This window comes from Poecile atricapillus, chromosome 24 (assembly GCF_030490865.1).
Source record: "Poecile atricapillus isolate bPoeAtr1 chromosome 24, bPoeAtr1.hap1, whole genome shotgun sequence".
NCBI lineage: Eukaryota > Metazoa > Chordata > Aves > Passeriformes > Paridae > Poecile > Poecile atricapillus.
In genome coordinates, this window is record NC_081272.1 from 7,089,894 (window position 1) to 7,113,398 (window position 23,505).

Sequence of the window (23,505 nt, forward strand, 5' to 3'; positions counted from 1 at the left end):
GCCACTCTGAACCATGTTGTTTATTGGAAGCAAAGTTGGCCCGAAGCTCTGCATTAAGGTTTCCTTTGGAAGAGGCACCTTACTCCCCAGATTTGATACCTTGGTGGTGAAATGTTAGCTGGGGTTGGTGTTTAATGGAGTGAGCACTGTTCAGGCTGGAAGGTGAGAGGATTTGGGACCCACCTTCCATATCCCACCTTGAGAACCCCATCTTTGTCTTAGTCTGTGGGGTGGTTTGGGGAGTCTCCTGAGGTCAGGACTGGTGGTAGCCCTCAGTGACCAGCTTCCAGTCCTGCCCCCATGCCCTATTAGGTGTTTTCCATGGTCTCCACTCCTTCAGGGCCTCCTCCCTGTTCAGCTGCCCCTCTTTGGCATCTGACAAGCAGGAGGTTGGTGCTCAGGCACTAAACTGGGCATAGGTGACATCTGCCTGCACACTGAGCCCTTCCGAGGCCGTCCAAGCCAGAGGTGGCTCATGCTGGAGGTGGGAGCCTGCCTGGCCACCTCCCAGGCTTTCCTGAGCCTCCAAACAGATCGTTAGTGCTGCCTGATGCTCTCCTGAGTTTCTTTAGGAATTGATCCATGAAGATTCTCACCAAATGCTTGTCAGTCATCACAACCCAGGTGAGTGGCTGTGTGGCTTCCACCTCAGCAGTACCCTGGTTTATGATGAGACAGAGATGCTGATAGTCCCCATGACCCGTGTTAAAGGTGAGGACACTGTGCTCTCCATCAGGGTTGTGGAGGCTGTAGAACAGGGCTGTGACATCTCATTCTTCACTGAAAGGGTGGTCAGGCATTGGAAGGGGCTGTCCAGGGAGGTGGTGGAGTTCCCATCCCTGGAGGAGTGCAAGGAATGACTGGAGATGGCACTGGTCTGTGTGACAAGGTGGGGATCAAAGGGTGGACTTGATCTCAGAGGACTTTTCCAGCCTCAGTGATTCTGAGATTCTGTGACTGGAGTCTCTCAGCACACTGACGCCAGCAATTACCCTGGGTTTGGGAGCTGCTGAGATAAACTGGCACAGGGATGATCCCCCCTCCTCCTGCCCTGCATCAGCTCAACTCCTCATCCTCAATGAGGATGGCAACCTTGGGGCGATCTGAGCTCCAACCCACCCACCCAAGGCCAGGCAGGACATGGGGAATGAGGCAAGACTGAGGTCACCACCACAAACAGCTCCTGGGAGGAACTCTGTTTCCAGTGAAACAGCTCCTCTGTGGGTGAGAGCATTCAGATCTGTGGGATCAATCTGTCCACACATCCAGAAACTCAGGGTGGGCTGAGTTTGCCAAGCTAAATTATTCTCTGAGGAAGGGCGGCTGGGATTTCATCTGGGTTTGGTTTTTCGCTCTGCCCTCAGCTGTCCTGGATATGGCATTTCCCTCCGGAGGCAGCAGTGCTCCGGCACAGACCTCTGTGCAGCAATGCCAGGTGGCCAGAAAATGTGCTCCAGCCCAAAATCTGGCTGCCTTTCCCTGCTGGATGAATTATCTGTGAAAACCTCTCATGGCTCGCACAAAACAAGGTAATTATTCAGCAGGCGGGGAATACACAGAGCCAGAATATGAAATTATTATCTGTTAGTGATTTACAGAGAGCCACAGACGGTGTCAAGGAACAGCAGCTGAATCAAACTTGCTTTGGCAACCTCGTGGCTCCCAAATGTTCTAGGTGACCCAGAGGGGCTAATGGAGAGCTCACAGTGCCAGGGGGAAGGGGCTCCTGGGGGTCTCGGTCTCCCCAGGACTCCCCAGCTGCTCCATGAAGGGGAAGGACATGCTTTACATAAAACCCCGAGAAAGACCATGATCCTGGGGAGGCTTCTGCTGTCTTACTCAGTAACTAGAGGTTTTTGGGGCACAAATAGAAGATGTCCCTGCCCATGGCAGGGCATTAGAGTGAGATAACCTTTACAATTCCTTCCAACCCAAACCATTCCACAGTGAAAGGGAGCATCTGATAGATCTGAACAGCCTTCTAAACTCTGAAGGCTTGAAACTGCTTTGCTGCCAGTGCGGCTCTGCTGGAAAATCACCGAGGCAGTGGCTTTCCAAGCGTTTCTTCTCACACTTCCTTCAGTAGCAGCTTTACAAACTCTCTTCCTCAGCCAAATGCTTCTCCCTTGGCACCCGTGACTGCTCTGGCAGGTTTGTTGTTCACGTTCTCAAATCCAACCACTCCTTTTCCTTCAGCCCCAGGTATTTGCCACTCCGTACCCCCCACTCTCTGACTTTTAGGTTTTAATTGATAGGATAAGGGGGAAAGGAGTCAAACTAAAAAAGGGTAGGGTTAGATTTTACGCTAGGAAAAAATTCTTCCTTGTGATGGTGGTGAGGCCCTGACACTGTCCAGAGCAGCTGTGATTGCCTGACAGTGTCCAAGGCCAGGCTGGACGGGGCTTGGAGCAACCTGCTCCACTGGAAGGTGTCCCTGCCCACGGCAGGGGGTGGAACTGGGTGGTCTTTAAGGTCCCTTCCAACTCAAACCATTTCAGGATTCCATGATTTACTGTAACCGAGTGCAGGCAGCGTCGCCCTTCTCCAGGTGCGCTGTCAAACCCCAAAATCTGAGCATCCCCAGTCGTCCACCTCCTCATCCCGCAAAACCCTCCCCTGGAGCAGGCTCTGAACAGCGAGGAGGGGTTTGTTCCCAGCCATCCACCGGCTCTGCCAAGCTCTGCCTCCTGCTTCCCACCGACGGACATTTCCCAATCACAACCCAGCATCCAGCACAATGCAACTAATGTCATGAAATTAAGTATTTCTCCTACACACAGCACATTTGCCCGGTGATTAAAACTAGTCCCCGAGGTAGCCAAGCACAGCAGAATTCCGGTTCATTATGCACACCCACGCAGCCAAGCTAAAAACCCAAGACACTCCCCCAGTCCTTCTTGGGAAAGCCTCAGCAGCTCAGATTTCAGCTTCACCACTTGCACCAGCCAAGACTGGGAATACTGTCATCTGGTGCAGGAAAAAAAGGTAAGGATAGAAGTTTCCCAAAGATTTCAAGGTATCCCTTAAGGTCTGAGAAAGAGGGGAGGATGTAGGAGCATAGGAACGTCAAGCAAATGTTGCAGATCACATAACTGTGAGTAGTTACTGCCTTTTGCTCATTCCATCCTGGATTTAGAATGAACTTTTAACACCAAAATGCTTTAATTTTCCCCCATTTCCCAAAGCACCTGTTCTGTGTCACGCTGTACAAAATGACAACTACTAGATGGAAAAAAACCCAATTATTGCCTATGTGAAGTGCATGATCTGTCCTTGCTGCAGCAGCTTGAGTCCAACCTTGTTCCAAAAATGAAACAGGGCCAAATCTTTCAGTATTCCCACCTGGAGCTGCTCCAGGGAGCAACAAGCTGTGGTGTAAGCAGAGGGAGGTGCAGTTTGCTCTGACCCTGCTCCCCATTAGAGGCCAATCCTCTGTGAAATCAGCCATGGTTGTGCCTGGGCCTTGTGGATGAGCAGCTGCAGCTGCTGGAGTCAGAGCAAAGGGGAAGCACAATCACATTAAGGGTTTCCTTTCCCTACAGACACAACCTCCTGCCTCATTCTCTCTTCCTCTCAAGCCTTCAGCCACAATATTCTCACCACCCCTGCCCTGCTGGCGTCTCCAGCCCTCCCTAGAGTGGGTAGCTCTGCTCCTTCTCACCTCCATTCTCAAGATGGAGACACTTCCTCCTCCTGCTCCCCACATTCCTGTGTTCCTTTCCTTTTATTTTCCTTTCCTTTTCCTTTTCCTCTCCTCTCCTCCACAGGGTCCCTCTCTCCCTGCAGCAGCTCATCAACCCAGCCCAGCCCAGCAGCTTTTCCTAGCCTTGGCCCACTTCAGCCCTGTCCAGCCCAGGTTCCTCTGTCCAGCCCCGTTTCCCAGCCCCTGTCCGGCCATGTCCAGTCCCTGTCCAGCCCATTCCCCAGTCCCTGTCCAGCCCTGTCCGGCCATGTCCAGCCCGGTCCAGCCCTGTCCGGCCATGTCCAGTCCCTGTCCAGCCCTGTCCAGCCCATTCCCCAGTCCCTGTCCAGCCCATTCCCCAGTCCTTGCCCGGCCATGTCCAGTCCCTGTCCAGCCCTGTCCAGCCCCGTTTCCCAGCCCATTCCCCAGTCCCTGTCCAGCCCTGTCCGGCCATGTCCAGTCCCTGTCCGGCCATGTCCAGTCCCTGTCCGGCCATGTCCAGCCCATTCCCCAGTCCATGTCCGGCCATGTCCAGTCCCTGTCCAGCCCCGTTTCCCAGCCCATTCCCCAGTCCCTGTCTGGCCATGTCCAGCCCATTCCCCAGTCCCTGCCCGGCCATGTCCAGCCCTGTCCAGCCCTGTCCAGCCATGTCCAGCCATGTCCAGCCATGTCCAGCCCATTCCCCAGTCCATCTCCAGTCCATGTCCAGCCCTGTCCAGCCCATTCCCCAGTCCCTGTCCAGCCATGTCCAGTCCATGTCCAGCCATGTCCAGCCCATTCCCCAGTCCATCTCCAGTCCCTGTCCGGCCATGTCCAGCCCATTCCCCAGTCCATCTCCAGTCCATGTCCAGCCCTGTCCAGCCCATTCCCCAGTCCCTGTCCAGCCCTGTCCGGCCATGTCCAGCCCATTCCCCAGTCCCTGTCCGGCCATGTCCAGTCCCTGTCCAGCCATGTCCAGTCCCTGTCCAGCCCATTCCCCAGTCCCTGTCCGGCCATGTCCAGCCCCGTTTCCCAGCCCATTCCCCAGTCCATCTCCAGTCCATGTCCGGCCATGTCCAGCCATGTCCAGCCCATTCCCCAGTCCCTGTCCGGCCATGTCCAGCCCATTCCCCAGTCCATGTCCAGCCCTGTCCAGCCCATTCCCCAGTCCATGTCCAGTCCATCTCCAGTCCCTGTCCAGCCCATTCCCCAGTCCATCTCCAGTCCCTGTCCAGCCCCGTTTCCCAGCCCATTCCCCAGTCCATCTCCAGTCCATGTCCAGTCCCTGTCCGGCCATGTCCAGCCCTGTCCAGCCCATTTCCCAGTCCATTCCCCAGTCCTTGCCCGGCCATGCCCCGCCCCTTTCCCAGGCCCCGCCCCCCTTCCCCACGAGCAATCTCGCGCGACCTCCCCCGCGCGCCGCGTCACGCGGGACCGAGCGGCTGCGTCACCGCGCTCCCCGTGACGTTAACGCTCCCCCGGCGCGCCCCGCCCCGCCCCGTGAGTGACGGCACGCTGACCAATAAGAAACAGCTGAGGCGTGAATGATGCAGCGCGCGACCAATGGGCGGCGGGAGGGGGCGGTGCCGCGCGGGCCGGGCGGGCCGGGCGGGCGGGCCGCGCCTGTCAGCGGAGCGGCGGGATGGCGGCGCTGTACGCCTGCACCAAGTGCCACCAGCGCTTCCCCTTCGAGGCACTCAGCCAGGGCCAGCAGCTCTGCAAGGTCCGGGAGGGCGGCTGGGGGCGGGCTGCGAGGGGGCTGTGGGGGAAGGTCTGTGAGGGAGGTTATGGGAGCTAATTTGAGAGGAGGCTGATGGGAGAGGAGTCTGAAGGGGGCTGCGAGGGAAGTGGGGGGTGATCTATGAGGAGATTTGAGGAGGGTGGTCTTGAGGGGATTGGGGAGGGGTCTGAGGGGTAAAGAGCCTCCTGGAGCATTGTTTGTGAGGTAGAGCAAGCAAGGGAGTGTTTTTAAGGTGTCTGGGGGCTCTTAGAGGGACTGGAAATAATTGGGGGCCTGTTTGTGGGGAGATCCTGGGAGTGTTTATGAAGACTGGGGCCTTGAGGTGTCTGTTTGGGGTCTGTGGGTGGGCAGTGGGAGGGTGTGAATGAGGGCCGGGGAGCTTTAGGGAGGTTTTGAGGGTCTGGAGCATGGGGCTGAAGCCAAGGGGGTATTAGGGGAATGTGTTGAAGGGCTGTTTAGGGGAGTTGCTTGTCAGGGGGACACTGAAGACAGTTTGGAGGTGCTGGGGCTATTTGGAAGGTGTTATGGGGTTGTTGTGGGGAATAGAGGCTAAGTGGGAGCTGTTCCTGAGCAAAGGCTTGGGAGGATCTGGGAACATTTAGAGGAGATCTGGTGGCATCTTGAAAGGGGTAAGGTGGGTGTTGGGCACAGTCTAAGGAGGTGGAGGAGAAAAAGATCAGGGATGAAGTAGGGAACATGGGGGAGGAACTGGAGTAGCCTGGGATCACTGAGGCTGGGACAAAACAGGTGAACTTCGGAAAATCTGGGGAAGCTGGGATGAGAGGAGAGTGCAGGCAGATGTAGAGGAAACTGGCGAGTACCTGAGGGAGAGCTGTGTGTTCCTGCCCTGGGAGCCGGGACCACCTTGTAGCAACCTGTGTGGGTGTGAGGCACATGAGCCCTGGTGGTGGAGCTCAGATCATGCCTGGCTCACCTGTGACACATGCCATTCCCATCACCCTTCCTCTTCTCTCAGCATGACTGTACAGGGAGGAAGTGTTTGCAAGTGTGTGGATGTGGTGGGAGGGGCGGGCAGCAGGAGATCTGGGAATTAGGCCACAGCACTGCACCTCATGAAACACTCTGTTGTTGCAGGAGTGCCGGATTGCTCATCCCATTGTTAAATGCACTTACTGCAGGACTGAATTCCAACAGGAAAGGTAAATGCTTGCTGAACTGGAGAGATACAGGTTTTATGTAGAATGATCACACCTGTGGGTAATGCTTCCACACCTCCAGTGACTGAGACATGTAGATTGTTGCTGTGGAAGACCTGGGGGACCTTTGGCCACCTCCAAAGGTCTGCTGGGCGAGTTGGAGTGTCTGTAGTGCACTTGGATTACACTTCTTGCTTGTTTTGGTTTTTTTTCAGTCAGATCTCAGATGCATCTTCCCATGAGTTTTCCTCTTACCTGATAACTGGTATCCAACATTTATTTCCTGCTGTGTGTCCTTCACCTGGGCTCTTGTCTTTTTGCATTTTGACAAGCTGTGTAGCTGTCAGAGGGAGGATTGGTAAACCCAGAGCTGTGTGTGGCCACTGTGAGGTGTTCCTTCCTGTGTTTGTTGGACAAATATACCTCTGTCCTCTCCTACCTTGACCTCCAGAGTAGAGCCTGCCCTGATGCTGAATCACTCATGCTGCCAATTAGTCAGTGATCAAATTCTGTTTTTGTATAGACAAAAACCTGGTGTCATCTGGGGGTACCTTAATTAAAAGATGCCTCCTAGTAATGCCACTTTTTGGCCATTTATCCTTAGCCAGATGGGGATAGGAAGAGCACTTTGGTATTTGAGTCCCTAAAGACGTTGACTCCAGCCTCATGATCAGAGGTAGAGCTGAGGCGAGGCTGGGGTCCTAAGCTTTGATCTGAACCAGGCATCCTAAACCCAGAGATTCCATTTTCTGTTGGAATGTGTTAATAGAATGATCTATCCTTCTTAACAGCAAAACCAACACGATATGCAAGAAGTGTGCTCAGAACGTGAAGCTCTATGGCACAGTAAGTGAGGGGGGCTCAGCCTCCCCAGCCTCTCTTCCTTTCATCTCTCTTGTCTTTATCCTGCTGAAATCCCAGAGCAGTTTATGGACTGGCTTGGCTGTAAGAGCATGACTGATCAATAATACGGGTCACTCAAGCATGAAGCTTTGACTTTTTCTCTTCTTTTAGCACAAAAAAGAGCTTTGTATCGTTTGAGGCCAGGAAATGATCTGTTCGATATCCAGTAGAAACAAGACTGTGCTTACACAGACTGAGATTGCTGCAGGAAGCAGTGATAAATCTTTATTTCCTGCTTGTCTGAAATCTGAAATAGAGATTTTGATTGGTTCTATTTTGGTGTTAGACATTTTTCTAAAGATTTTACAGCACTTGATAAATGGTCTGAGTGCCATGGCTAAATACACTTAGCTGGAGACCAAGGATCCAAATGGAGTTTTGTCTCCTGGATCAGCATTATACTCTGCGTAGAATAAGGAAATAAAAGTTTGAAATTATGGGGAGAATGGGAACGAACTACGTGCTATTGTAGTTAGAAGGCTATAGCAACTGTTCTTATTTTTTAAAGCCAAAACCCTGCCAGTACTGCAACATCATAGCAGCATTTATTGGAAACAAGTGCCAGCGTTGCACCAACTCAGAGAAGAAGTATGGCCCTCCTCACTCGTGTGAGCAGTGCAAGCAGCAGTGTGCATTTGACCGGAAGGATGACAGGAAGAAGGTCAGTATTTGTGTAAAAGAAGGCTGAAAAGGTAAAAGGGCTGATCACAGTGATCCTCTGTCCATCTTCACAGGGTGCTCAGAGCAGCTGTGGCTACCCTATCCCTGGCAGTGTCCAAGTTGGACGGGGCTACTTTCTCTAGTGCAAGGTGTTCCTGCCCATGGCAGGGGGTGGATGAGCTTTAAGGTCCCTTTCCCACCCAAACCATTCAAGATCCATAACATTCCATGTTATGAAGTGTTTTTCTAGAGTTGAGCTTTGCTCTGGTTTAGGGCTGTTTAATCTTGGAACCCCTATGTGCCTCTGCCAGATCTTCTAAGAAAGATCTCTTGAATTTGGCCCAAGAGCTGGCAGAGGAGCAGAGACCTCTGAATGAAGTCTGAGGTGCTATTTGGGGAGAGTGATGGTGAACGATATTTGCTTCATAGCCTGAGGGGCTACAGGTGTCATTCCTCTACCAGGAAACCCCTTCCATGGCTTAACCTTTGCATAAATACCCTGAGAGCTCTGTAGAAGGCGTGTGTTCCCCAGGCAAACTGTAGACATCTGTTGTTTGGAATGCTGCACTGATAATTGGTGCCCTGCTGAGCCTCCTGGAGCAGCCACCCTTGATGTTTTGGTCTCCAGTGACTGCCTGTCCATTCAGAGGATTCTTTTTGAGTCCCTGCTTGTTCATATGTGACCCTAAGCTTCAAAGTGCTTCCCTCCTTCCCTCCTTTCCCTCCTTTCCCTCCTTTCTGTCTCCCAGGTGGATGGAAAGCTGCTGTGCTGGTTGTGCACATTGTCCTACAAACGAGTCCTGCAGAAGACCAAAGAGCAGTGCAAACACCTGAGCAGTTCTTCCCGAGCCAGCCTGCAGGAGAAGGAGCAGTTCAGTAGGCTCAGCAGTGGCAGCCACTATAACAGGTAACCTTGGGGAGGGCTTTGGGCAGGGTCTGAGCTCAGGACAATCTGGCTAAGTCATTCACTGTGCTGGTACAGCCTTGTGCTTCCTAGTGATCCAGCTTATTCAGCTTGTACACAATGAAGGTGAAGTTGCATTTGTAGAATTTAATGATTAAAATGCAGATTTTAAGCAGGAGTTCTTCACCTACGTGCTGCTCTGACTCATTGTTTTCTGTTTATTTTTAGTCTCCAGCTACTCTTCCAAGGAATGATTTTTTTATCATCGTTTTAGCACTGGGAAATACTGTTTTAATAGGATCAAAGTGGGTGGGAATATTTATCTGCCTTTCTGTCTTAGACTGAAAGTCATTCAGGTTCTGACATACAATTTCCTCCTTTTTCTAGCCAGAAAACCTTATCCACGTCTTCCATTCAGAACGAAATCCCAAAGAAGAAAGCCAAGTTTGATGCCATATCTGCCAATGGTGACAGGTGAGCCTGTTACATGGGGAAATTGTGGGCGGGTGGTTTTGAGTTTATATAGGACAGAGTTGTGTGTGAATAATAGGAAGCTCTTATGCTAGAGCAGGGGCCTTGGGCTTTGAGACCTTGAGGGGCTGCCCTAGAACCTGGCAGTCCAGTGCTACCTGGTATCTAGACATAGATTTGAAGAGAAAGGGAATACTGAGCATCTGTACCTGCTTGAATAGAGAGGGATAGATGTGATGGTTGGCTGAACTCCCCAACAGTCAGGAAAACTGCAGCCAGACCAACTTTACTGTCTCTTGCAGTCACAGAGACAGTGGCTGGTGAGGTCTGCAGGTTTTGTGCTTTGAGGTCCAGACTGATCTACAGGGAGAGCCTCAGAGGACAGGAGAAGATCCAGACCCACTTCCCATGTCCCCTTCTGCCTTTTGGGGAAGAAACAAGCAGTCAAACAGCTTTGCTTGAAAGGTTGTGGACTCCCCATCCTGGAGGTGTTCCAGGCCACGTTGGATGGGTCGTGTAGCAACTTGGTGTAGTGGAAGGTGTCCCTTTCCATGGCACGGGGATGGAACAAGATGCTCTGTAAGATATGTTCCAGCCCAAACCATTCCATGGTTCTCTGATTCTAGGAAAGCATCTGACCCCATTCTGCTGTCACACTTGATGCTGGATCATGTTGATGCCAGCTGCCTGTGCAGCAGAATGGGAGTCACTAGCAGAAGCAGGAGATTGAGATGGATTTGTGTTTTTATGGTCTTGTACATGCATATTTTCATTCCTGCCTTTCCTCTCTGATTCTCAGCGTTCCTTCCTCTCCCGAGATGCTTTGCCCCCTTATCCAGAGGGCCCCGTCCACGTTGGCGCAGTGGGCTGCTTCCCAACAGACTCTCGGGGCCCACCATTGTCCTGTTGCTCAAGGCATTGACATCCTGAAGTGAGATCACCTATTGTTTTCTCCCCTCCCTCCCTGGGAACTCTCCCTTTCACTGGATCTCTTTCTAAACAGCAGGGATTTGGGAGCATGGACCAGAGCATAGTTAGTGCCAAAGGGTTTGTTAAAGCCACTCATAATTAATTAATCACTACCTGCCATTAATGTCTCTGAGATGACAGATCTTGCCTATAGATACTATTGACACCTTGTCACTGGGAAATGCTCCCATTGGGAAATGCTCCATCCCTAGAGGTGTTCATGGTCAGGGCTTGGGGCAGCCTGGTCTAGTGGAAGGTGACTCTGCCCATGGCATGGCAGGGGGCAGAACGAGATGAGATTTAAGGTCCCTTCCAACCCAAACCGTTCTGGGATTCTATGATTCTGTGAAATAGAACTTTAATAATTTTATAGGGCAGTGGCTCCCACAGAGTGGTCTGAAAGACCTTTTATCATCTGAACAGCATTTTCAGTTAAAAGCTGGAAAAAATTAAGGACTAAGTGTGACTTAGGAGCTGTGGCTGAGTGCAGAGGGGTTACAGTTCAGTTGCCTTCAGTGCTGGTGGAGCCAGAGGAGAGAATGGAAACAGGGCCCTGGTAGAACCGGTGCAGCCTATCAGTACTGCTGCAGCTTTCCCTCCAAAGAGGTTGTAGGACAGCACCAGCTGTCTTTACCTCCTCATTAAATTGTGGGCTGAGATCTCACAGCTCATTGTAATAGCCCTGCTGGCTTGAAATACGCAAAAAGCGAAATGGGTTGGTCAGCCATTTGTTTGGAAAACAGGACCATGTATTGAAGGAATCAAGGGTCTTCCTTTTGCTCTCATGTCAGATATAGTCAGTCTGGCTCTTGCCAAGGCTGTAGGCCTTGCCACAGGCTTTTTTTGATGAGTTCCAGTAACAAACCAAGTGTAAATTTAGCAACTAAAGAGCTTCAGCAATGTGCAGCAGAAAAGGCAAGCTGCAGCTGCCTTAAATAGACAAATGGCTGCATGTCTTGAATGGAATAATAATGGGGGCTCCTTATGTGTGGGTTTGGAGTTGCTGAGGGTTCTTTTATGAGGCTGAACCCCCAAATCCCTCCCCTTTATACAGGTATCAGATTGTCCTTCCCAGAGTCACCTTGGTGTCTGGGGCACAGCCTGAGCATGGAGTTAAGGTCTGCTGCAGCACAAGGGTTTTTGCAGCAGCAGCAGAGTCTGGAGTAAAGTGACACAGCCAGCACCTCCTCCCTGCTGAAATCAGCCCCAACTTCCTGTACCCTGACTCCAGGTACCTCTGGTGTAGCCCTCAGCTGGGCAAAATTTGGGCATGCTTGAGCTCAGTTGACTTACACCTTCAGCCAGGGTCCAGCTTATCTGAAATTATTGCTTCTTCTTGGATATTGTAGAATATAATTGTAGAAATTACTTTACTGTGTCTTACTAAATTCCCTCTGTGTTTTTGTTTACGTATTTCAGTGTGGTTGTTGCTCACAATGGCTATGATATGTGGACGGGGTGATTTCCAACAGTCATTTAAAGGGTGATGTTCAGTGGTTTGTTCTGGGTGAGTTTTGGGAGGAGCAAACAGCTCTGTCACTGCTGCACTGGGAGTCGTTTTCTTTTCCAGTGACTCACAGCATGTCTTGCAGCAGATCTGGCCTTATTAATCCTTCAGTGCTGCCAGTGCCCCATGGTCTTGTGCTGCCCAGCATGCCAGCTTCACCTCTAGCCCCTGGAACTGTGCTGGTCCTGACTGGGGCAGTCGTGGTGTCCCCATCCTCTTGTGCCAATGCTGGTGAAGTGTTTTTTTGCTGCAGACTCTGCAGATGAGCACACTGCAGTCCCTTCTCCTGTCACTGCAGACAAGGTGCTAAATTGTGCTTGTAACACCCGGCAGTGACAGCACTGCTGGCAGGGGGAGGGCAACAGTGCCTCAGGATGCTCAGCAGCAAAGTTCATTTGTAAAAAGATTCTTACTTGTATAGGAAAGTCCTGGCATAGTTTAAAGCTCTGTGACTTGGGCTGTGCTGCACTGAGTGGAGGATATTTTTCATAGAATCCCAGAATGGTTTGAGTTGGAAGGGACCTTAAAGCTCATCTCATTCTGCCCCTTCCAATGGGCAGAATGCCCTGCTTCCACTATCCCAGGTTGCTCCAAACCCTGTCCAACCTGGCCTTGGGCACTTCCAGGGATCCAGGGGAAGCTACAGCTTCTCTGGGAAAACTCTGCCAGGGCTTCACCACCCTCACAGGGAATATCTATCCTTCCCTTCTGGCAGCAGGAAGCTATTCCCCCTTGTCCTGGCACTTCAGGCCCTTGTTCCAAGTCTCCAGCTCTCTTGGAGCTCCTTTAGGCACTGGAATGGGCTCTAAGGTTTCCCCAGAGCTTTCACTTCTCCAGGCTGAGCACCTTCTGCTCTCCCAGCCTGAGTTCAGAGCAGACAGGTTCCAGCTCTTCAAACATCTCTTCTGGGCTCATTCCAGCAGCTCCACATCCCTCTGATGTTGGGGGCCTGGAGCTGGAGGCAGCTCTGCAGGTGGTTTTTGTCTAAGGTGCAATATGGATGCTGGTTTAGTGCCTGGTTTGTGCCTCTTCATGCCAGTGTGACTTGAATAGCAAGATCTTTAAGCTTGGCATTTGCTTTGCCTAATTTCTGCCATTTAACAGGTGTGGAGTTTAAGGCAGTCGATTTGGTTTCTGTTCCAGTCAATAGAGAGAGGCAGGTGCCTTGGGAGCAACTCCATTTTTGTCCTCTGTCTCTGCTGAAAACAACAGGAGCTTATAATTTCCCTTTAATTAGTGGTGTGCATTTCAGGATGTTCAGGCATGGAGAGCTCATGTACACCTGACCTATCCCAAGGGGCTGGATCTTGAGTTTATTTGTAGAGGAAATGCCCTTTTTTGGGGTTTTTTTTTTGGGGGGGGTTGGTTGTTTTAATTCTTGATCTGTTTGTTAAAGGAAAGGACTGACGTTTGCCAGTTTTCCTTTGAATTTTTGAGTCTCGGGTTGCTTCTGTAACATGGGACCTTTCATTATTATCTTGTCAGTCTTTAAAAAAATGCAAAAGAAGAGGAAAAAAAATCTGCTTCTTTATTTAGCACCTTAACACATTTGAAAGGGCATTTTGCAACAACTGGACAGGAAAATACCTGCCTGGTATTTTATACCCCTCCAGGAGGAGATCTCAAGCTGGCCGTTCCCCACTGGTGGATGCAGAGCCCTTGGAGTCCCAGGGATGGGCCTTGGTGACTGTCCTGTCCCTTCCTTTGCCCCACTGGGTGGCAGGGCTGGCTCTCACCTTCCTGGCTTCATGGGGTGCTGGGCTGCAGCAGCTGCCAGGCAGGGAATTTTTCCTGCTGGAGCTGCTCAGGGAAATGCAGACATCCCCTGGCACTCTTTATCCCCCTAGGTCACGACAGGAGAGAAGCATGCCTGGGCAAAGGAATGCTGTGTCAAGGGATTGTTTTCAGCCAGAGGGAATCAGTGAGGAAGCCTTTTTTTTCTCTGTGGAGGTTGGGGCTTATTTGTTGGTTTTTTGGGGGGGATTTTTGTTTTTTGGTTTTTTTAATTATTTTTTTCCCTCCTCACCAGCATATTTGCACTGAGTGGGGAATTAAAGCTGCTGTTTATATGTGCTTGCACACAGGAAGGTGCTGGAGCACCCACCATCACCTGGCACAGCCTCCACTTGGGAAGACTATTGGGAAAGTTTTAAAATGGAGTTGTTCTGTGTTAGTGTGTGGGTATGAACCTCTCTGCCTAGCACAGAGCTGGATGCAGTGTGCCCAAAGAGCTGCCACATCTTAGTGTGGACTCAGCTGTCAGCGTCTTTTAGCCATGCAGGGCTCTTCTGCTGTAGGCTGTCTCCTGCAGACCCTCAGTTCCAAGTTTTCCTCTGCCAGGTTTTCTCTCCCAGTGCCTCAGGGCCATCCTCTGACTCTCAGATCTGGGAAGCTGCCTCTGCTTAGTTTCCCTTTGTAGATCCCCAGCACAGTGGGGGAGTGAGCCTTTTCCCCTGCCACATCCTTACTAATGAGTCCTGTCAAAGCAGACCGTAGTGCTTTTAATTAGAAAATGGATCATTTCCAGGTGCTAGAGAACAGCCTGAACTGAGCAGCAAGTACTCTCTGCCTTAGGGTACAGGTTGGGGACTGGAAGCTCAGAGGTAGCAACATCCTTGAGAGAGGCAGAATTTTGAGCTGAGACCATGCCTTCCCCAGCTTTAGAGCTGTGTTGACCTACTCCGGAGGCTTTAAAAAAATTTCAGGCTTTGGGTGACCCTGACAATTTGTCTTTATTTATCTGATAACAGCCTGACTTGAAGTCATCTTTTCGGTGAAGATTTGTTGTCTTATTACTGTTCAGTTTTTATACAGCAGTTTCAGGTGTCTGTGGCTGGGAATGTGCTGCCCACTCAGCACAAGGAATAAAAATCAGCTTTAGGGATGGAACAGAAGGCAGGGGAAAATCGGGTGGGGTCCCTGGGCCTTGTGGCTGCAGCTTGTTGTATCTTATGATCTGGCATATTCCTGTGGCACAGCACTGTGTGTGCCTGCCTGGGTCACTGGGTGTCTCATAGGTGTTTGTGGTTTACCAGTGCAGCAGTGACTCGTGCACAGGTAGCTCTGCTGATGGTTGTTTAGATTTAGAGTACCTGGTGGTCTACAGGTGATGTGCTCAGCTATTTCTCTGTCTTCCTAGAGAACTTTTCCTACTCTGAAATAATGAAGCTTCTCCCTAAATTGCTTTATTGTGGCAGAATCATATTACAAGGTCCAGTATATTTTTTACCCCTTTTCCTTGCTCAGGACAATTTAGCTATTTCCCTTTGCTCTGTTTGTTGAACTTGGAGGTTATTTGTTTCTCTTTCATGTCTCCTCCTTGCCATAATGTTTGTTTACATTCAGTGGGAAGTTTTGCAGTGCATCCAAGGACTGCTTGTGAGCAAAGATTTCCAAAGGGATGCATGAAGTTTAATTATGTCTCTGATTGCTGTCTTCAGCTTCTTGGTTTGAAAAAGGATCATGAATGATCATGAAATGATTCCCATTCTCCTTTGAGTGCATCCGTGGGAGTTTTCCTGTCTCAGTGAAGAGGAGGGTTTTGCTGAGAGCCTCTCCCTGTTCTTTGCTGCAGTTTTTCTCCGGACCTCGCCCTGGACTCCCCTGGCACTGACCACTTTGTCATCATTGCCCAGCTGAAGGAGGAAGTGGCTACTTTAAAAAAGATGCTTCACCAGAAGGATCAGATGATTTTGGAGAAGGAGAAGAAGGTACAGTCCTTGGCTTGCTTCCCCCCCAGCAGGCTGACATGTTCTCACAGATCACACTCTGACACAGCCTGGCTTTTTATCTTGGAGTTAACATGTCTGGCTGTTTCCAGGCTGCCTCCTTTCCAAAGCCAAAGAGGCTCTCTGGACCCACTCAGGGGATCTCATTTCATAAAGGGTCATTTCCTGACCATTTTCTCGGAGACCTCTGTGTGTAGGCAAAACTGGGAATAAACACTCTGCTGCTTGGAGAAAAGCAGTGCTGGCCCTTGCTGTTGCTCTGTGCTCTCAGTGACACAGTTCTGCTCTCATTGCAGTCCCCCAGCACTGCCAGCATGTCTGTGACCTCAGCCAGTCTCACACCTTCTGTAGAGGCTGTTTCTGTGGCAGGGGGGGTCTGTGGTGGCGGCAGTTGTTTGCCTCTCCCAGCTCACTTGCTGCTTCCTGGTTTCTGCACAGATCACAGAGCTGAAAGCTGACCTACAGTACCAGGAATCACAAATGAGGGCAAAGATGAACCAAATGGAGAAGACGCACAAGGAGGTCATGGAGCAGTTACAGGTGACAGCATTTTTGGTTTAATTTGCTGAGCTGTGTTGTATCCAGGAGTGACCAAGGACATTCCTGAGCTGTGTCTAGGAGGGACTGAGAACACACCTGATCAGAACACCCCAAGAGCTCCTGCACACAGAGCTCTGCTAATGCTTCTCAGCCTTGTCCTACAGCCTCTGTGCCTCCTCAGCTCTGCATTGCATCCCAGCCACCATTTACACCTACCTTGCTGCTCTCTACTCAGGCTCACACTTACCATGTTGTAAAGTGCTATGTTGTATCCCTTATGGACTAGACGGGAACCATCAAACTCATTTTACTTATTGCCAAAATCAGGTTTGAACTGTTTCTCCAGTCTGCAGAACCTTTGTCAGCTCTCTGAACCTCTAAAACACCTCCCTGTGATTTGTGTGAGCAGTAACCAGAGAGAACAAAGGAACAATTGGCAGTTCTTTTAGCCCTGTATCTTTAGTCCAAATAAAGAAGTCCCTGAGCTGATGGAAGCAGGGAGAGGAGGATTCTTTTCATGACTGTGGAAACACAGCAGACTATCAGCATGAATAGCTTGAGCCACTGAAGGGATCAGGTCAAAGGGGAAGAAATCAGATGCAGAGATGAACTTTGCACCCTTTAATTACTGTGGGTACATAAAGATCTAAAGCCCCAGCAATGAGAGGTGGAAGGGGATGAGACAAAAGGCTTCTGTTGCCTCTGAGGAAACAGCCCCTCCTCCATTCTTACCCACCCTGGGGAAGCATCCCAATGGAAGGCAGGTTTGGGACCTCCAGCTGCTGTCAGAGTGCTGGTGCCTGTGAGAATCCCTTCACAGGGCAGCTCCTTCTAACTGGCTGAAAGCTGGAATGTCAGAATGTGGTGTGGAGAGGGCTGGGTGTGCTGTTTCTGCGGGTAAAGGAGCATCAGGTCCAGGAGCAGGTGTGCCCCAGCCACCTCCCTCTCTTGGGGGCTTTTCATGTCTGTGCTCAGCTCAGGCTGGGACTGCCCTGAGCTCTCTGGTGTCCAGATGTTTTATTTCTGCTGGTATTGCTTGAGTCTTTGGAAACCTTTTTCAGTGATTGCAAAATCAAAGTTCAGATCCTCTTAGTGCATTGTAGGTGTCTTGAACTGTTCATATGATTAATTTTTGAACAGTCTTGTGGGTTTTATCATTTTGTCTTTGTCTTTTCCTGTGGGGCTGGGATGGGAGAGCCCTCTCCAGGAGGTTAGAGGTGAGCTCAACATCTGCCCCCCTTTCCACCTGTCTGCAGGATGTCAGCAGCTTCTGCACAGGGATCCCAAGAGCTAATGATGATCCATGCCACTAAATACCCATTTTCCCACTTCCAGGCCAAGAACAGAGAGCTCCTGAAGCAAGCAGCTGCCCTGTCAAAAGGCAAAAAGCCTGAGAAGTCAGGAGCAATAACCTCCCCTTAAAGCCAAACCCCCAGCCTGGGAGCTTTCCCCAGCATTAGCCGAGGAGTCTGGGAGACCTGCTGGATCGCCGGAAGCCCAAACCTCTGTGTTGTCTCTATCCCACTGCTGTGGACTCCATGGGAGTTCCTGATGCGTGTTACCTTCCAACAGCATGCTTGAGTGTGGCCGGTTTTGATCCATGGGGAGAGGTCCCAGCCTTCCTAAATCCCCCTGAAATACTGTTTTCTGGAAGAAATCTTTTCCTAACCAGTTGCTACCACTGCCAGCCCTTTCCATGAGTGAACAGGAACCTGCTGCATTAGTGGCTCCTTGCTGGTTCCCAGCCTGCTGCTGTGAGGGAATTGCCATGGCCAGTTGTTCTGCAGATAAAATGGGAGCTGCGTGTGGTGGGAGCTGTTTGTTTGTTTTTTTTTTTTCTTTCCTTGAACTGTTCCTTCTTCAGAAGAGAGCTGAGAACTCACCAGCCCAACAGATGTTCCTGGAAAGTTGTGCCACTGCTGACAACAGTTGATCCAGCTTTTTGAAGATGCTTCCAAAATGGGGGCCATGTATTTATCTTGGAAGATTTTTGTGTTTTGTTTTGATTTTTCTTCTTTTCTCTGTCAGCTTGGCAAACCAAACTGCCTGGTTTTATGTTTCCTTGTTTTTCTGATGAGAGCTTTTGGGTTGGGAGCCAAAGTGGAACGATACAGACCCCAACCCACCCAGAATTCCCCCCCAAGTGCCCTGGTTACGTGGTGACCTCTGGGATTTTGGTGATTTCTGAAGCTTGGTGCAATCAAGTGTCTCTTACTCCATTTCTTTACACAAAGAGAGTTCAAGGCTTGGATATTCCCTCTCTTCCCCCTTTCCCTGCCCCTTCCAGATGCAGGAGCCAGGCTGGCTCCAGGAAAGCACTTACTCAGGCAGTGACCCGAGCCAGGGAGTGTTTTTTGGGGCACTCCAGGGATTTTTCTCACTGCTGATTCCAAACCAGCAGGATCAAAGGGCTATGAGAGTTTCCTGTACCAGGGATGTGCTGCCCTGAAACAGCACGGCTGCCACTGACCCTTACAGCCAGACCAGCTGGGGTAGGTGCCCCCAGGCACCTCTTTTGGGGTGATGGTGGTGGATAAAAAGCACTTGGAGGGGGAGCACCACACAACTCCGGGCTGGCAGGAGCTCCTCGACATCCCGGACTCCAGTCAGGGAGTGGAGAAACATCTCAGGGCTGAAGGTAGGTAAGAGAACTCATGTTTTTGCTGCAGGGCGGCTGCTCTGTCAGGGCTTTGATGAAGCTTTTACCTAGAGCTTGTGATTACTTTTTTCATCCTTTTGTTTCTTATTTGTTACTAAAGTTGATTTTACTCAAAGGCACTTTTTTGGGATGATGTTGGCTTCTGGCACAGAAGGAGCACATTTCATCGGACACTGCCATGTGTTTGTTTTTGGTTTTTCTAAGAGACTTTTGATGTGAAAACAAGCAAAACCAGAAATTGTTACACTTTGCCTGAGTGTGGCAGCTGGAAAAACTCACCCAATTTTATACTTTTAGAAAATGAAGTGCATTGGTGGGAGTTTTTTTAACTGTGGGCTTTGCTTATTTTCCTTCCCTCAACATACAGAAATAAAAAGAGGGAGAAAGGCCCTGTAAATACTGTTCAGTTGGGTTTTTAATTGTGATAAATTGCTCCTGCCATCGCGTAGCTGATTTGTAGCACCAACATCATTTCTTTGTATGTTTGTAATAATGAGATTTTCAAGGGACGCTTTGATTTGTACAAATGACACCTGTAAAAGTGGTTTAAAAAAAGCCTCATTTGTGACTGATACTTTGTTTGCTTTGAAAAGGGAAAAAACCAAAACAACTGAAGTACCTCTCCCTGCTTGGAGCTGATTTATCTCCTGCTCTAGGGTTAGGAGTTAGGGAAAGGAGACAGTATTTTCCCATTGTTTGCTTTGCTCCTACTTTTTTTTCTATCTTTAAATCCTCCTATCAAGCCTGTTGCTAGGATCCTGGTTACTTGGTTACATCCAGCTTCCAGGACCCATCCGTCTGTATCTGGCGAGATTTATTCCTGATCTCGGCAAGGGGGTACAACTGGCACAGACAGTGAGACCTGCTCCTTTGGCATGGAGGTTCTCCCTTTTCCCATGAGATTTCCATGAAGAAAATTCAGCTGCCCCCCATCTTTTTCCAAGGAAATAGCAAGAGGTCCAGGAGTCTAAACGGGTTTTAGCTTTGACCTTTTACCTTACTCATGTCCAGTCTCCTGGAGCACAGGGGAATAGCAGCTCCTTCCTGCTGCTGCTGCTGCTCCCAGAGCAATGAGGATCACTGACCAGTACAAACCACAGTTTATAATATTTTTGTTGCTGAAGCCACATCCATCTGCCTGCAGTGCAGAAATCCTGATGGAGCACTGGCAGCTCCTGTGGGCCAGGATCACCTTGGGAGTCACCTTCCCTTCATGCCTCTGAGCAGAGCAGCTGCAGAGGAAATGAGAGGAAACAACCTCAAAGTGTGCCAGGGAGGATTTACATTGGATATCAGAGAAAGTTTTTCCATGGAAAGGGCTGTCCAGCCCTAGCACAGACTTCCCAGGGGAATTCTGGAGTACCCATCCCTGGAGGAATTTGAAAGCCATGTGGGTGTAACATTTGGGGACAAGGGTTATGTGCTGGCCCCCAGTACTGGGGGAACAGTTGGACTGGATGCTCTTAAAGCTCTTTTCTAACCTGAATGATTCCATGATTCTAATTCCCTTCTCCATCCCACAAGTGCTGTGGGCTTCCTTCTTCCAGCCCACAAAGCTCTAATGCCGCGGGTTTTCCTACTGGAGTCCATAGTGGGGTGACCAGCCATAGTGGCAGTATTGCTCCTAATCTTTGAGCAGAGCATGTAAGGAAAGGAAACACTGAAACAATATTCCATGTCTTACCTGCCCTACGTGTTCCCTCATAGTGTCCCTGTATGGTCTTTGCTGCTTCCCTTCCTCCTCAGAATCTGGGCTGCCCCAAACCACCAGCTGGTGGAAAAGGCAGGAATTGTCCCCAGCTAACCTCCTTCTAAGGTAACACACCTTGAGCAATTTGCCTTCCCTTGCTGTTTAGCTTTCCTGGAACACCAGTCTTGTCCAGTCAGCAGGATGGTAACCAGGGCACTGTCAGTCCCAAAATAATTACTTGCTGTTGCTTGTTTTTAAATGCCTGGAGAGATTTAAAAGCCATGCAGATGTGGCACTTGGGGACATGGGTTAGTGGTGGCCTTGGCAGTGCTGGGGTAATAGTTAAACTTGATGATCTTAGAGGGCTTTTCTGAACTGAACAATTCCATGGTTCTATGGGATGCTGAGGCTGTTTTGTACTGTCCAGCATGGCCTGCTCCTGGCTCCCAGCATGGGAGGATCTGAGTTGCTGGCAGCTCCCTGTACCAGGCTGCTGTGAGAGTAGGGACAGGCTGCTGGCAGCCCAAACCAACTGCTGCACGAGCAGGAGCATGGGGAGCCAGCCAGGAAAGTGCTGAGGCTGCAGGTAACCAGTCCTAGCCCATGGGGCATCCCGTGCTGCTCCAAAACCTGGAGCTCTGTGCCCACCCTGCTGTGCTTGGCCCCTCCTGCCCCTGCTCGACATGCAGGAGTTGTCTGTGGGACAAATATCCTGCTGGCATAGCCCTTCATTCTTCTGATGGGACATTTTTATATTAAATATTTGGCAGCATCTCCAGCCCATCTCTCCAGCTGGATCATTGCCTGATGCTCACTAAGTGCCCTGTCCCTCTAAGATCCTGAGATTTTTGGGGAGCAGAAAGGGGAGAACAGAGGTAGCCTCTCCCCCTCTTCCCTCCCTACTTTGCTTGTTCTGTGTTGCCTTTACCGATGCAAAGGAAGAGATGTGTTTTCCCCTGCAGGCTGATGTGTTCAGCCAGAGCAAACACAGAGCTCGTGGCCTCAGGTGGAGCTGTAGTCATCATGGAATGGTTTGGGTTGGAAGAGATCTTAAAGCTCATCTTGTTCCACCCCATGCCATGGAAGGGAATGGAATCTTCCGTGTTTTGATCAGTTTGCTGCAAGCCCCATCCAGCCTGGCCTTGGACATTTCCAGCCATAGCTTCTCTGGGCAGCCCCAGGGCTGGCTGGTGGCCAGCAGCTCCTCTGCTTGTGCCCCGTGTCCAGCAGCTCTGTGGGGTGTGACAGTGCCAGAGGAGCAGGTGACACACCTGGACTGGGGTGACGGAGGCTAAAACAGCACTTCTGACCCCAGGGCAGTGAGAGGCCCTGTTGCCTTGGATCAGATGAAGTGCAGCCCCAGAATTGTGCCTCTGAAATGACACAAGTGGAAATACAGAAGCGGAAACCTTGATATGGCCAGAGCCACCCAGACCCCACATCTCAGCACAGAGCTCTGCTTGCAAAACACCCTAAAAATAGCCCCGGTAAGGGGACAAGGACAAGGAGCAATGACCAGGGACGTTTGAAACCGGCTGTGTCCTCCCTCCCCGCTGAGGCTGGGGCTGTGGGCTGTGCTGGTTTGGCTGTTCCAGCCGTGGGCTGTGCGGCCGGTACTGCAGTGCCAGGGAGCACTGGCGTTCCCTCCACTGGCAGGAGCTCAGCCTGGAGCCAGAGGAGGCTGTTGCCAGGAAAATCCGGAGTTGTTTGTGCAGTGAATCCCATTTGCTGGACTTTGCTGTGTTGGGCTGTCAGGCAGCACCAGATTGGTACCAGGGCTGTGTCTGTGTTGTGGGGGTGGGTTTCCCCCCCTTTTCATTTTTTTTTTCTTTTTCTTTATTATTTTTCTTTTTTTTTCACCTTTTTTATTTCTCCTGTCCCTTTGGAGAAACACCAAACCTGGTAAAAGAGTCAGAGAATCCCAGATCGTTTTGGTGGGATCTTATAGCTCATCTCATTCTGCCCCTTCCAATGGGCAGGGACACCTTCCACCATCCCAGGTTGCTCCAAGCCCTGTCCAGCCTGGCCTTGGACACTTCCAGGGATCTTGGGGCAGCCACAGCTTCTCTGGGCAACATCTGCCAGGGCTTTCCCACCGTCACAGGAAAGAATTCCTCCCCGATATCCCATTTTCCCCTCCCTTCTGGCAGTGGGAAGCCATTCCCCCTTGTCCTGGCACTTCAGACCCTTGTCCCGAGTCTCTCTCCAGCTCTCTTGGAGTCCCTTTAGGCACTGGAATGGGGTTTAAGGGTTCCCCAGAGCCTTCTCTAGGCTGAGCACCTTCTGCTCTCCCCATCTTTCTGCAGTGCAGAGGGTCTCCAGCCCTCTGGAGAATTTTGGCCTCCTCTGGGCTCACTCCAGCAGTTCCATATCCTTCTGATGTTGGTGCCCGGAGCTGCCCCTCACTGAGCGAAGCAGAGGTGTTTTCCCTGAGCTTTCTGTTCCCTTTGGCCCCAGGACAGGTTTCCAGCCCTGCCGGTGTTCAAGGTCGGAGTGCGGCCGGCTCTGGGTAGACCTGCTGTCGGAACGCTGGCCACGCCCCCGTGCTGCCATTGGTCCGATTGCTGCTGGGTGTCACGGCCGCGAGCTCCCATTGGCCAAGCGGCTCGGGGGCGTGTCCCGCCCCGTGCTATGTAAGCGCGGCGGGCGCGGGGGCCCGGGGGTCGCTGCGGAGCGCGGGGGCGGGCGGGGCTGTCCCCTCCTGTCCCCTCCTGTCCCCTCCTGTCCCCCCCATCCCCGCTTGTCCCCTCCTGTCCCCTCCTGTCCCCTCCTGTCCCCTCCTGTCCCTTCCTGTCCCTTCCTGTCCCCTCCTGTCCCCCTATCCCCGCTTGTCCCCCCCTGTCCCCTCCTGTCCCCCCATCCCCGCTTGTCCCTTCCTGTCCCTTCCTGTCCCCTCCTGTCCCTTCCTGTCCCCT

General features: G+C 51.1%; 1 protein-coding gene across 2 annotated transcripts; it reads left to right on the forward strand.

Annotated features, from left to right (window-relative positions):
• Window positions 1-5,252: 5,252 nt before the first annotated feature.
• On the forward strand, window positions 5,253-23,226 carry FAM76A (family with sequence similarity 76 member A). 2 transcript variants are annotated; one of them, XM_058856546.1, is made up of 10 exons: window positions 5,253-5,384; window positions 6,498-6,562; window positions 7,351-7,405; window positions 7,971-8,123; window positions 8,872-9,029; window positions 9,414-9,500; window positions 10,297-10,428; window positions 15,548-15,683; window positions 16,140-16,241; window positions 17,577-23,226. In XM_058856546.1, exons 1-10 carry the CDS (start codon window positions 5,304-5,306, stop codon window positions 17,661-17,663), a joined length of 1,056 nt encoding a protein of 351 aa, XP_058712529.1. In that variant the 5' UTR covers window positions 5,253-5,303; the 3' UTR covers window positions 17,664-23,226. The 2 variants fall into 2 exon arrangements, with proteins under 2 accessions (XP_058712529.1, XP_058712530.1); XM_058856547.1 differs by lacking the exon at window positions 10,297-10,428.
• Window positions 23,227-23,505: the final 279 nt, after the last annotated feature.

What these genes read in the sequence shown, in the direction of transcription:
- FAM76A (XM_058856546.1), top strand. Translation starts at nt 5,304, where the DNA reads ATGGCGGCGCTGTACGCCTGCACCAAGTGCCACCAGCGCTTCCCCTTC. An exon ending in GGAAGGATGACAGGAAGAAG is followed by an intron (nt 8,124 to 8,871) that starts GTCAGTATTTGT and finishes TCTGTCTCCCAG; the next exon opens with GTGGATGGAAAGCTGCTGTG. An exon ending in AGGTCATGGAGCAGTTACAG is followed by an intron (nt 16,242 to 17,576) that starts GTGACAGCATTT and finishes TCCCACTTCCAG; the next exon opens with GCCAAGAACAGAGAGCTCCT.